The following is a 13,440-nucleotide window of genomic DNA, read 5'->3' as shown; positions in this document are numbered from 1 at the left end:
TAAACTTGTAATGCAATTAAGTATAATAGACAATTAAATTAATTAATTCCTTCATCTTTAGTAACCACTATATATGTGGTGGATCCGGAGCCCATGCCAGGAAAGCTGAGCATGAAGCAGGAATACAGACTGGATGAGATGCACCATGCACACACATTAACACACTCATTCACACCTGGGCCCAGTTGTTCAAAAAGTTTCATCTGGATCAGAATGATCTGGATTTGAAATCCCATGTTTTGTGATCCAGGATCAACTAATCCATCTTGCATTTTTGTCGGTTTTTCAAAGCAACATTGGATTGGATCACCCTGATCCAGATACAAACTTTTCAAGATGACCAAATCCGGATTACTAGTGCTCTAAATCGGACTACGTATCACAGTGTAGGCTATTAGCTCTGTATCGAACAGGAGGTAGATTAGCCAGCATGGGGTCACTTTAAGTGTTTTTATTTGGAGAGACATAAAACAGCACAATAAAACCATACAAACATCCCCTTCCTTTTTCAGTTTCTTTTAACCAGTCCCACCCCTCATCTGACCCACAACAAATAAATACAAACAAACAAATATACATTATTCATGAACACACTGCGGATATTTTTAACACGTTTTAAACCATAAAATATCTCAATGTCCAACAGTTTAAAAAATGAGTATGTTCAGAGTTGTTCATGTGTGGAGAGCAATAAGGGATGCAGCTGTTAGAAACTACTTTTGATTGGTTCATCGCTGATGATTGTGTCATTGTAATTAATATACAGTGACAAATGACAGTTAAAATGAAATATATTATTTTAGTTTGATATTGACAGCTGATGAGGGATTATTTATGGGTACAAAATCTTTTTTTCTTTTTTACTTTTCTGTATGGAAATTCTTAATTAGTAGCTTAATGTATACTTTATCCACTTTATCACTGTAATGGTTAAACAAATCAAGCGTAAAATATAAATACATGTATATACTACATGATACAAACATTATTTGACTATTAAAATTTTTTTTATTACATATTGTTCCTGAAATTACATATTGTTCCTCCCTGAATCCACCCCTTTGCTGGGATCAGGATAATCCTGATTTATTTTTTTTTGGATAACAGGTATCCCAATCCTACTAAAACGTTTTGAACAACACATACTGGAGATTTGATCCAGATCAAAAGATTGGATTACATGATCTAATCTGATTTCAGAATCCTTTTTTTTCTTTCGAACAACCTGATCCAATCCGATAGTCGAAATCCGATCAGATTACTTCTGAACAACTGGACCCTGTTGTGTTTTAGTATAGCCAGTCCACATACTGGCAAGTTTTTGGACAGTAGGAGGAAACAGGAGAACCCTGAGAAAACCCACACTGACATGGGGAGAAGACAGTACCGTAACACAGACAGTAACACGAACTCAGGACCAGGGAAATGCCATTGTGCTGCCCCCAAATGCATATTATAACAATGAAACAGATTTATCAAGGAATAATTTGACTGTTATCCAGGCTAACACAGTAAGTGGCCACACAGTGACCCAGGCCCACCTGCGTCAAGTCAAGCTCCGCCCCTGGACCCCTTCATCCTATTACCTAACCAGCCTCCTCGTGAACTGAGTAAATGCTAGCGCTTTGAGTTCTGTCAGGAGTCAGGAATGGAGGCACAGACGGGGGGAAACACAGGCTTTTCAGACAAGCCGAGCATGAACACGGATAGCGGGAGGCTGGGCTTCTGCGGCGCCGTGTTCATCATGCTGAAGTCCGCTCTGGGTGCAGGACTGCTCAACTTCCCCTGGGCTTTCTCCCGAGCTGGGGGAGTTCACTCTGCAGTCACAGTGGAGATGGTGAGTAACGGCCACTTTTTAACCAACGGCCTAAAAACACCCATCATTAGCTAGGGTCGGGAAATACGGCTTTAATTAATAAGATGTTGATTTAAATAACGGTAATAATGGTTTCGTAGCAAGCCAGAAAGAACGTAGTAGTGTAACACACAAATCTTTCAAGTTCAAGTGAAACACATAGTACGTCCAAAACCCCAGAATCAGAAGTGCGCAAACTCCTGAGTAAAGTAGCATGGTTTGATGAGTTATGTTGATATAGTAGGCTATGGTGTGGCTTTTATGTACTGTTTACTACTTGGGATTATCCCATATTATCATCAGCCCCTTTAACTGTAATATAACCCCCCCCCCCCCCCCCCCCCCCCAACGTAATCAAACTATTATTAAAATGAGTACAGTAATAATTTGGTTATTTATTGGAGAGACTTGACCTATCCACCAACAGAAGCACATTAGGAAGGTCTAACTATTAAGTAAGTATTTATAGACCTACTATTTTTTTTGTGTTATTGGCGTTTTTGATTCAGTAAAACAGGCCAATAAGTAGAAGAACTTATAAAGATAAAAATAAATATAATAATTTTGATAATGAAGGGTTTCAATTTCCACCACAGAAACAAAAAATAAAAAAAATGCAGACCCCCAGGCTTTGCGTCACAGGGGTATTAAACTCTGACTTTAATACTCCTGGGGCGGTACCTTTATCTTTTGTAATTTTAGGATGTATATGTTCACTTGGAATCATGCATAAATTACACTGTTTAATAAAATTATGCTACTTCCTTGAATTTTAATTATCTTTCAGAGTAAAACTTTAAAGGTACACTATATACACCTTTCTAAAAGATAAATGCTAAACATACAATAGTTGTAGACTTGAGGGTACCACCCCAGTGAAAAGAAATGTTTTTAATGCAGCATATTTAATATAATATACATATATGATATGTTGATATACTATTTTGACATACAAAATAGTATGCGTTTGTTTGGCTCGTTTGATAAGGTTCACAGTGCTGGACAGTGGGGATATGATGCTTTACCTGTCTCCTCATTCATGCCGTTTTCCCCTGCTAGTTTTCTCTCATATTCCTCGTTAGTGGACTGGTAATCCTGGGCTACTCATCCTCCATCAGTGGCCAGAGCACATACCAGGCTGTGGTGGGGCACCTCTGTGGGCCTGCTATAGGCAAACTGTGTGAACTTTGCTTCGTCTTCAATGTCTTCATGATCTGCGTGGCTTTTCTGGTTATATTGGCAGACCAGCTTAAAAAATGTAAATAACATTCATGTTATTAATGTAATTTTACCCAAGATTCACTAATTGACATTTAAAGGTGCAATCAGTGATATTAAAATTGAAGTCATTTTGTAATAATTTCCTGACATTTCAGCAGCAGTGAATAATATATTTGAAACGACAGTGTAGGCTTATGTGAAAAAACCTTCAGAGCAAGGAGGGGAAGGATGTACCAGAAAAATCCAAATGGTGGGGACACTCCTAATGTATCTATATATAGTAATATTATTGTAATATTGTGGAAGGGATGCTTAGATTGCTAATAACATCTAAAATCCTGCTTGATGCAAATGTGTCAGATGTGCCACTGTCACAAACTCTGGCTAATGTTTAAAGCTATCATAGACTATATACCAATATTCATATGATGATAATTGCCTAACCTTTCACCACCAAATTGATAGTTGCAGTAAAAACTCTAGTTGGGCAGCATTTTAATTGAACAAACTGAAAATATCTTTTTGGGATTCAGCTTCATGATAAGTTATACTCCCAGTCATTTGCTCAGCTTAGATATATAGAAGAGCACTGATGAGTGTCCAATATAAAATTATTCTGCACATTGAATATTGTCTAACCAGTTATCTGCACATGCCTAATACAGATAATTGTAAGGCCTTATTAATAGCTAATGTTCCTGTGTGTGTTGGCTGTGTGTCAGTGAGTCTTTCCATATATGAGCTAATCACAGGTTCCACTGGGAATGAGATGCCTCATCATTGGTACACAGATCAGAGGTTTATGCTTTTCCTCGTGTGTCTCTTTGCCATCCTTCCTCTTTCAATTCCTAAAGAGATTTGGATACAGAAGTATACCAGGTGAGAAACTTTAATAAGATTTGTAATACAGCAAGGATTTGAAAATATTACTCATGTCTTTCATAGTATGTCCCATTAATAAAATTGTCATGATTATAAATGTGTATGATTTAGATGACATCACACTGAGATTTTCTGTTATTGGTTTTATGTGAGCAATCAAGTAAGCAAAAGCTGTCATCTTTGACACAACAATGAATAAAGAAATATTGCCACTACTGAATCCAAAGATCAAGTATAGTTATTGCTAGCATTTCTCACAGTGACATTTACAGTACAATGAATACTCCAACATTTTCAGCCTAATCTCTTATGCACTGCTATGTGAAATTACCACAAACTAGGACTGTAACTAATGATTTTGATAATCAGCTAATCTATATATTATGTTTTAGATGAATCAGTTAGGTGTGTTGTTTTAAAAAATATACTACTTTAAAAAATATCTTTACAGCATTTCAGTCAATTAATGCTACTACAAAACTAACTACCGCATAGTACAGCATTACTGAAATCTATCAAACAATTTGTCAGGGCAGGAGAATATTACCAAATCCTTATGTAGAGCAAGTCAGACAACCAGAAAGACATAAGATTATGGCATTCCATACATGTGTTATACTGGTTCTGCACATGGTATGCCAGTGTGACCAATGGACCAATGACTTGAATGGTTGGGAGTGGTTCTGCCTTTCAGGCCCCTCAGGCCTGTCACTACCTGAAGCACTCAAATTTCTGAATTCACTTTGCTTGTCGTGTTTGTGTGAATTTTTGGTATATGGACTTTTCAATGACTGGAATCAGAGAATTACTCATTTTGTCTTGATGAAACCCCCAGGGAAAATATGTGAAAATCCACACGGAAAATGATCTAGCAGATTAAACATTTGCAACCACATTCAGTCATCTATTCAAGACTAGTCATTGAGACATGCTTCATCCTTTCAGAGATTTGACTACTGTTTCAGAATGGTGGGGGTTTGTGGTGGAAGCATAGACATGTAAACATGACAGTATCCAAAATCACATTATACTGAATTGAAATTTGTGCAACAACGCCCTTGTTTAGATATTCTAACATTTCTGTCTCTTCCTAAGACTTTTATTGTCCAATTGTAATGGTTTTGAAATCGTTATGCAATTGAGTTTTTTTTTACACATTTATTGGTGGAATACAATATGTGCCCTTCCATTATATGAGTTATAAACTCATTACATGAGTTTCAGTTCAGCGGGTTTTCTCAGTACAAGGATATGTGTTGGCACTTTTCTCCAGGGTAATCACACGTATGATGCAGATTCAGTAGACAGAAATTAGATTGATATGCCAAATTACTTCTTTAACATTGCTTGATATCCTTTGTACCTAGTATTAGGATGCACTTAGAAAAAAGAATTAGCATCGATATATGTGTACATGTCTCAGAATGTATATTTTGCAAGTAATTTTTCCTTTGTGTTATGTCACCTGTAGCGCATTAGGCACTGTAGCTGCCACCTATTTGACTGTAGCCATTGTTGTAAGATATTACACAAGAGCAGTCCCCGAGGGCCACCTGTCTCCTTTATACAACAGTGGGTGAGCATTTGACCTCAATTCCATTTCTTAATAAGACTGTGCAAGGATTATTTACTGGGAGATTATAGATACTTGATTCTGTACTGTTGAAAGTCCATTAAAAGTCCCCCCTTCTTATGAAACACTGGGGGATAAGGGCAGTTTAACAAACTTTTTCTCTACATGTGCTGTAATATTACTCCTGTTAATATTGTGCAAGTCACCCTCTCTGAAAGTCAAAGGAGTATGGGAAATCTATATAAAATTAGGGTCAAAGAGTAACTTTAGTACAATGTTTTAATGTTTTAAACTCTATTGATACGACCTTTTTCTTCCCAGGATGGGCTTTTGGGCTTCCATATTCAGTGTCATCCCCACAATCTGCTTTGGATTTCAGGTGAATGTCTTATGTAATGACTGTAATGTAATAGTGCTAGCAGTTAGGGCTGTGTGATTAATCGACATCAGAATAAAACCATAATGTGAAAATGGGCGATTTGTAAAACGTGAAAAGCAGCGATTCTATTCCAACCACCCCCTACTCCCACCACCTCCCCCTCAGTGTGCAAAAGATGTTCAGAAATCAAAATGCAGCGTGCCTATAAATCTAGTGCGAGGACAGAACAGAGCGGGCTAACGACTATGCAGGAAAGCACAGAAACAGAGAGGGTGAATAAAGGACAGAATAATGACTTGGTGCCGAAAAAAAATCAACATCCGTGGTTTGGAAATATTTTGGAGACAGGAGAGAAGATGTGTTACAGACCCAGTTAATTTCAAGACCTGTCAAACTATTGTTGCGACAAAACAGGTTAACACCCAAATCTGTTCCAACACCTGAGATGGCGCCATAAAGAACTATATGAGCAATGCATGGCGACAAAGTCCCTCAATATAAACAAAAGCACATCTGAAACGCATAACACAGGCATTTGCGATGTGCACACCATACAAGAGGAGCTCAAAAAGGCACAAAAAAATAACCGACACCATCACATATCATGGTGTCTGTGTACAGTCAGTAAAGCTGGCTTCCAAAAAATGATACAGACACTTGATAAGAGATACCAGGTGCCATCACTAAGTTGTTTTTCACGAATTTCCATCAGTGAAATGTATACCAAATGCAAGGCCAGTGTTGAATTTGAGCTAAAACAAGTGAAATACTATGCAACCATTTCAGATATGCGGTCAAGCAGAACATCAGAGCCTTATATGAGTTTATCTGTGCACTTTATCAGTGATTATTTTGAAATGAAAATTTGATGCTTGCAAAAAGGCATACTTTCCTGAAGACCACATGGGAGAAAACCTGTCTCAGGGTTTGAGAGATGCTTTGGCTTCCTGGGGACTTTGTGAGGAGCAGCAAGTGTCAATCAACACAGATAATTGATCAAACATAGTGAAGGATGTCACTTTGAACAAATAGAGAAGATTATAATGCTTCGGACACAGACTGCATCTTGCAATTGGTAAAAATGTTTTTATCAACATTTAGAAGTACATTAGAAATGTATAAGTGAATATTGTAACAATAATTTATTTATTCCATTTTATTCATTTAATTCCATTTTCCGTAAAAAATATTGCAAAATGAACCCAGATAGTGTAAACAGTCTTTTCTCATGCTGAATGATTTATTTCACAATGACTGTATATTATCCTACAAGGCTGAACTATAATTGAATTAATCTAAAAAAATATAAATGGACATTGATATAGTGGAAAATACTGATTGAAGTAGGATAGATCAGGGGTTCCCAAACTTTTCCAGGGCAAGGCCCCCCAAATGGCATTTACATTTGACCGAGGCCCCCCTTTTGCAAGATGTCTTTAAAGCACATTAATAAATACAGACTTCTGAATATACCCCCCTTTTTTATTTTTTTTATTAATAATTGCATCCTACATCTTTACATACATTACATTAGGAATTGATTGTGTGTGTGTGTGTTTGTGTGTGTGGTTATCTGAGAGTGAGAAAAAGAAAACATACTAGTGGGAGGGATAGGCACACCAAATTGTTCAGGCCCATGGGGGCCCATGGGGGCCGTGGCCCCCACTTTGAAAACCACTGGGATAGATGACCACAGATGTGTAGTAGTTGCTAGATGGTGCTATTGACCAATCAGAATAGTATTCTAGACACACCTGAATGCATTCATGAATGAAAAATGAATAAGCAAGGAAATATATTGCATATTTTTTTTTATCCATATCGCACAGCCCTACTAGAAGTACAGTTTTCCATACTGCCAATTTACCTTGGAATTGCACCTTACACCTTATTTTAGTACAATACTTGTCATATATAGTATATTGTACTTTGTATATTGTATTAATTTTATTCTATCATTCATTTGAGCTCGTGTGTTTGTGTGTTTGTGTGTGTGTGTGTGTGTGTGTGTGTGTGTGTGTGTGTGTGAGTTGTATATTTTATTATATGCTAGCAATTTACCTGAGCCTCTACATAAGCATTTTACTATATATCTTGTCTTGACATACTGTGGAAATTATAAATAAACTTTGACTTGACATCAGTTTTCAAAAAGGCACTCATAGCTTATGCTACCCTTTACCCTGCTATAATAATTACATTTAGAGAAAATACAATTCACATGCCATAATAATTACGTTTAAAGAAAATACAATTCACATACACCGATCAGCCCTAATTTTAAATCCACTGACTGGTAAAGTGAATAACATAGCTTATCTCATTACAGTTGCACCTGTCAAGGGGAACTATACATTAGGCAGCAAGTGAACAGTAAGTTCTCAAAGTTGATGTGTTGGAAGCAAGAACATTGGGCAAGGCTAAAGATCTGAGTGACTTTGACAAGGGCCAAATTATGATAGCTAGACGACTGGTCAGAGCATCTCCAAAATGGCAGGTCTTGTGGGTGTTCCCGGTATACAGTGGTTAGTACCTACCAAAAGTGGTCCAAGGAATGACAACTGGTGAACTGGTGACAGGGTCATAGCCGCCCAAGGCGCACTGATGCGTGTGGGGAGCAAAGGCTAGGCTGTCTGGTCTAATCCCACAGAAGAGCTACTGTAGCACGAATTGCTGGAAAAAGTTAATGCTGGCTATGATAGAAAGGTGTCAGAACACAGTGGGGCTGCATAGCCACAGACCAATCAGTCTCCATGCTGACTCCTGTCTAAGCGCCTACAATGGGCACGTGAGCATCGGAACTGCACCATGGAGCATTGGAAAAAGGTAACCTGGTCTGATGAATCACATTTTCTTTTACATTATGTGGATGACTGGGTGCGTGTCTCGTCGCATACCTGGGGAAGAGATGGCACCAGGATGCACTCTGGAGAGAAGGCAAGGCTGTGTGATGCACTGGGAAATCTTGGGTTCTGGCATTCATGTGGATGTTGCTTTGACACATACCACCTACCTAAAAATTGTTGCAGACAATCACAGATATCACAACACACCTTCAGTGGTCTTGTGGAGTCCATGCCTCGTCGGGTCAGAGCTATTTTGGCAGCACAAGGGGGACCTACACAATATTAGGCAGGTGGTTTTAATGTTATGGCTGATCGGTGTAAACAGTGAAAGAATATTGAAATAATAAGTTTTTGAAATCTCATTTATTGCTTTCTGAGAAAACCAATCCACAGTGGGTGTTATCAAAAGTGTAATAAAATCCAAGTGTGAAGACCTATGATCCCTCAACAACCGTGGAATATTCCAGTTGCCAATCTTTTGGCTTTTCACATATCAGAAAAATATGCAGCAGAAAGATTGCACACTTTGATTTGAATCAGTTTAACAAGATGGATATTGACCATTATTAATAGATAAGCTTCTTTTCCTCCATGGTATTTTATTTTTTATCAATAAATGTCCCTATATGGAGGTGTGCAGAGGCAAAGTCGTCCCTGCTTTATTACTTTAATATGCACTTGCTTCTGAGATACAGCGAGTTCACTGTGGAACTACTTACTCATCAAAATGTTTTTAGAGTGGTTTTGTTGATGTTTTTGTTAGTCTTGTTAAATTTTCAAATAACATGTTTCATGCGAACAGCAGTGAAGCCATAATCTCAGCCAAAATTATGTAATTATTTAAAACAACATATTGTTATCGTATGAGAACAATTAGATTGGTTGTTCTTTATCCAGTGTCATGAGTGCTGCGTTGCCATCTACAGCAGTTTGGAGAATAAGAAGCTCTCCAACTGGGTCATAATCTCATTATTGTCTATGTTCATCTGCCTTGTTGTCTACACCCTAACTGGTGAGGTTTTATTTTAATATAATATAATATAATATTTGTATACAGGGTGGATATATATATATATATATATATATATATATATATATATATATATATATATATATATACACACACACACACACACATCGTAATTTAATTCAAAAAATGGAACTTTCATATATTCTAGACTCATTACACATAAAGTGAAATATTTCAAGCCTTTTTCATCATCGTCTTGATGATTATGGCTTACAGCTACAGATACTACAAAAATCCAGTATCCCAAAATATTAGAATAAAGAATTTATAATACTGAAATGTCGACCTTCTGAAAAGTATGTTAATTTATGCACTCGATGCTTGGTCGGGGCTCTTTTTGCACGAATTACTGCATCAATGCGGCGTGGCATGGAGGTAATCAGCCTGTGTCACTGCTGAGGTGTTATGGAAGCCAGGTTGCTTTGATCGTGGCCTTCAGCTCGTCTGTATTGTTGGGTCTGGTGTCTCTCGTAGATTCTGTATGGGGTTCAGGTCAGGTGAGTTGATGACCAATTAAACACAGTAATACCATGGTCAGCAAACCAGTTGCTAGTAGTTTTGGCACTATGGGCAGGTGCCAAATCCTACTGGAAAAGGAATCAGCATCTCCATAAACCTTGTCAGCAGATGGAAGCATGAAGTGCTCTAAAATCTCCTGGTAGATGCTGCACTGACTCTCGATTTGAGAAAACACAGCGGACCAACACCAGCAGATGACATGGCCTCCCAAATCATCACTGACTGTGGAAGCTTCACACTGGACTTCAAGCAACTTGAATTCTGTGCCTCTCCACTCTTTCTCCAGACTCTGGAACCTTGATTTCCAAATGAAATGCAACATTTACTTTCATCTTCCCCATGATTGTGGTTGTGTACTGAACCAGACTGAGCGATTAAAGGCTCAGGAAACCTTTGCAAGTGTTTTGAGTTAATTAGCTGATTAGCGCCCTTCTAAGGTCAACATTTCTGCATTAGAAATTCATTATTATAATTTTTTTATCCGCAAAATATTTATGTCATAATGAATCTATAATATATGAAAGTTACACTTTTTTAATTAAATTATGGAAATAAACTAACTTTTCCACAACATTCTCTTTTTTTGAGATGCAACTGTGTGTGTGTGTGTGTATATATATATATATATATATATATATATATATATATATATATATATATATATATATATATACATAATTAGAATTTTCTCAGATCATTTGCTTGCAGTAAAGATTACAGTTTTAATTTAACAGGTTTATGGCAATTTTTTTGTTAGAGTTTGTGATGTGTTCTTTTTGAGTGCATTTAAGAACATTTCTGTTTTGAGTTCTTAGGTATCTATGGGTATCTCACCTTTGGGAGGAATGTTGCTGCTGATGTTCTGATGTCATACAGTGGAGATGATGTCCTTATGATCATTGCAAGGTTACTCTTTGGGGTCTCCATTATCACCATCTACCCCATTGCTCTTTTACTTGGAAGGTAGCATATATAAAATGTGTCATAATAGAGTGTTATGGCTTTACAGATTTATGTGTAGCTATAACTGTGTACATGAATGTTGTTTTTTATGGTGCTGTTGGACTTCAACACAGCATTCCACCTTAATGTCCATGATACAGTGAGGGGAAATACGTATACGGAAACTTTTGATTTTGCTATTTAAAATACTTCCTGTGCATATGGCTTCTTAAAATTTACTGTGGTGGCTTAGTGGTTAGCACGTTCACACCTCACACCTCCAGGGTCGGGTGTTCGATTCCCACCGTGGCCCTGCGTGTGCGGAGTTTGCATGTTCTCCCCGTGCTGTGGGGGTTTCCTCCGGGTACTCCAGTTTCCTCCCCAGTCCAAAAACATGCATGGTAGGCTGACTGGCATGTCCAAAGTGGCTGTGGTGTATGAATGAGTGTGTATGTGATTGTTCCCTGCGATGGATTGGCACCCTGTCCAGGGGGGTGTACCCCCCTTGTGCCCGATGCTCCCTGGGATAGGCTCTAGGTTTCCCCGTGACCCTGAAAAGGATAAAGCGGTATAGAGGATGGATGGATGGATGGATAAACAAATAAAATGATCAAACAATTAAACTTGAGTGGAAAAAGCTACAGAGCCATCATAAATACCTTAAACATTTGTACAAGACCCTGTCAGTTCAATTGGTTTGATAATATTCAGGTGGAAAATGCATGGAACAATTAATCTTTACCGGACAGGTGCACCACAGAAGATTTCTCAACTCAGACTAATGATAAGGAAGGTAAGAGAAGAGCCAGCAATCACTAGAAAAGAGTTGCAGGAAGACCTGAAAGCAGCAGAAACAACAGTAACACAGAACAATAAACAATTAATTGTACCACAATCATCTCCATTCTTACACCAAACACGGAACTCCTTTGCTAAAAAATAAGCACAGAAATGCATCTCTGAAAGCATTTAAACAAATACCTTTTTTTTTTTTTTTTTAAACAATATACTCTGGTAAGTCACTAGCACTGGTAATAGGTAACACTGGTAATAGCACTCAGACAATAATTTAGCTCACCATATTTGAGGCTTGTTTATGTTTGTTTAGCCAGGTTATTGGGTTTTTTAATAATAATTATTGTGAGACATTTATTCATATTATTTTGTACTTTTTATGAATATATGTTTAATCTTTTGACCTTCATTTAAAAGACTCAAAATAGGAACTGTACATATTAAAAGTCACTATCAATACCAATATAGTGGTGCATCAGCCTTTCCACTGCATATTTTACAGATTGGTGATTCAGGTTCCATTTCTGCGGCACAGAGTGACTGAGTCTTATGAGACCTGCATCAGAGTTGCCTTGACTGCAGTGTGGATCATCATCACTCTCCTCATTGCTCTGTTTGTTCCAGACATCAGCAAAGTCATCAGCATTATTGGTGGCATTAGTGCATTCTTCATCTTTGTCTTCCCAGGTTAGACTGCAAGGAGTAGGTTTTATACTGTACTCATTGCCTCATTCTGTATGCTGTAGCTGAAATAGCAGTGTGATATTATATAACTTTACATTGAAGAGGAGAAGTGGCATTTTGCTTATGCTGAGAGACAGTTATTCCAACTGTGTCAGAGAACGAATCATGAAACTGTTCTGGTCATTTACTGGGTATAATGCCCATAATGCCCATGATTCGTTTTACTGGGTAATTCTCTATATTTTTTTTTAGTTCATCCCATCTTCAGTTTTCATGTGTTCAGAATTGGTAAACAATGAAAAAAGTTTTGATATTACATAATCACTATTGTCTCTCCTTGCAGGGCTTTGTTTAATATTTGCTATGCAATCTCAGCCAATGTCAGCAAGACTAAGGTGAGATTGGTGAGACTGCCTTTGCTGGTATCATTATGATTTCTTTACACATTGCAGTTTGCCAGTAAGTGAGACCCTTGTCCAGTGTACTCACTTGTTTTGTTTTTGCAGGTGGATTTTAATTGCTTGGGGAATGATCACAGTTTTATGTGGCACATTCATTTTTGGGCAGAGTACTTTCTTTTCCATTATGCAGGTCTTTCATAAGCTATGATTCTTGTCATCATTTGAAACTCTACCTCTAAACAGAACTCTTCTGTTTTCAACAGAATGAATGTACCCGATTTTACAAAATATTGCTGGGAAATCCATGAATATG

At 37.6% G+C, this 13,440-nt stretch overlaps 1 protein-coding gene across 1 annotated transcript; it reads left to right on the top strand.

Moving 5' to 3' along the window:
• Nucleotides 1-1,635: 1,635 nt before the first annotated feature.
• On the top strand, nt 1,636-13,440 carry slc38a8a (solute carrier family 38 member 8a). Its single transcript, XM_017465543.3, has 10 exons — nt 1,636-1,837; nt 2,915-3,113; nt 3,799-3,955; nt 5,430-5,534; nt 5,853-5,910; nt 9,654-9,768; nt 11,121-11,268; nt 12,545-12,729; nt 13,070-13,121; nt 13,233-13,440. The coding sequence occupies exons 1-10, from the start codon at nt 1,649-1,651 to the stop codon at nt 13,333-13,335; spliced, it is 1,311 nt and encodes a 436-aa protein (XP_017321032.2). The 5' UTR covers nt 1,636-1,648; the 3' UTR covers nt 13,336-13,440.

This window comes from Ictalurus punctatus, chromosome 4, assembly GCF_001660625.3.
Source record: "Ictalurus punctatus breed USDA103 chromosome 4, Coco_2.0, whole genome shotgun sequence".
NCBI lineage: Eukaryota > Metazoa > Chordata > Actinopteri > Siluriformes > Ictaluridae > Ictalurus > Ictalurus punctatus.
This window is presented reverse-complemented; position numbering and strand designations above follow the sequence as displayed.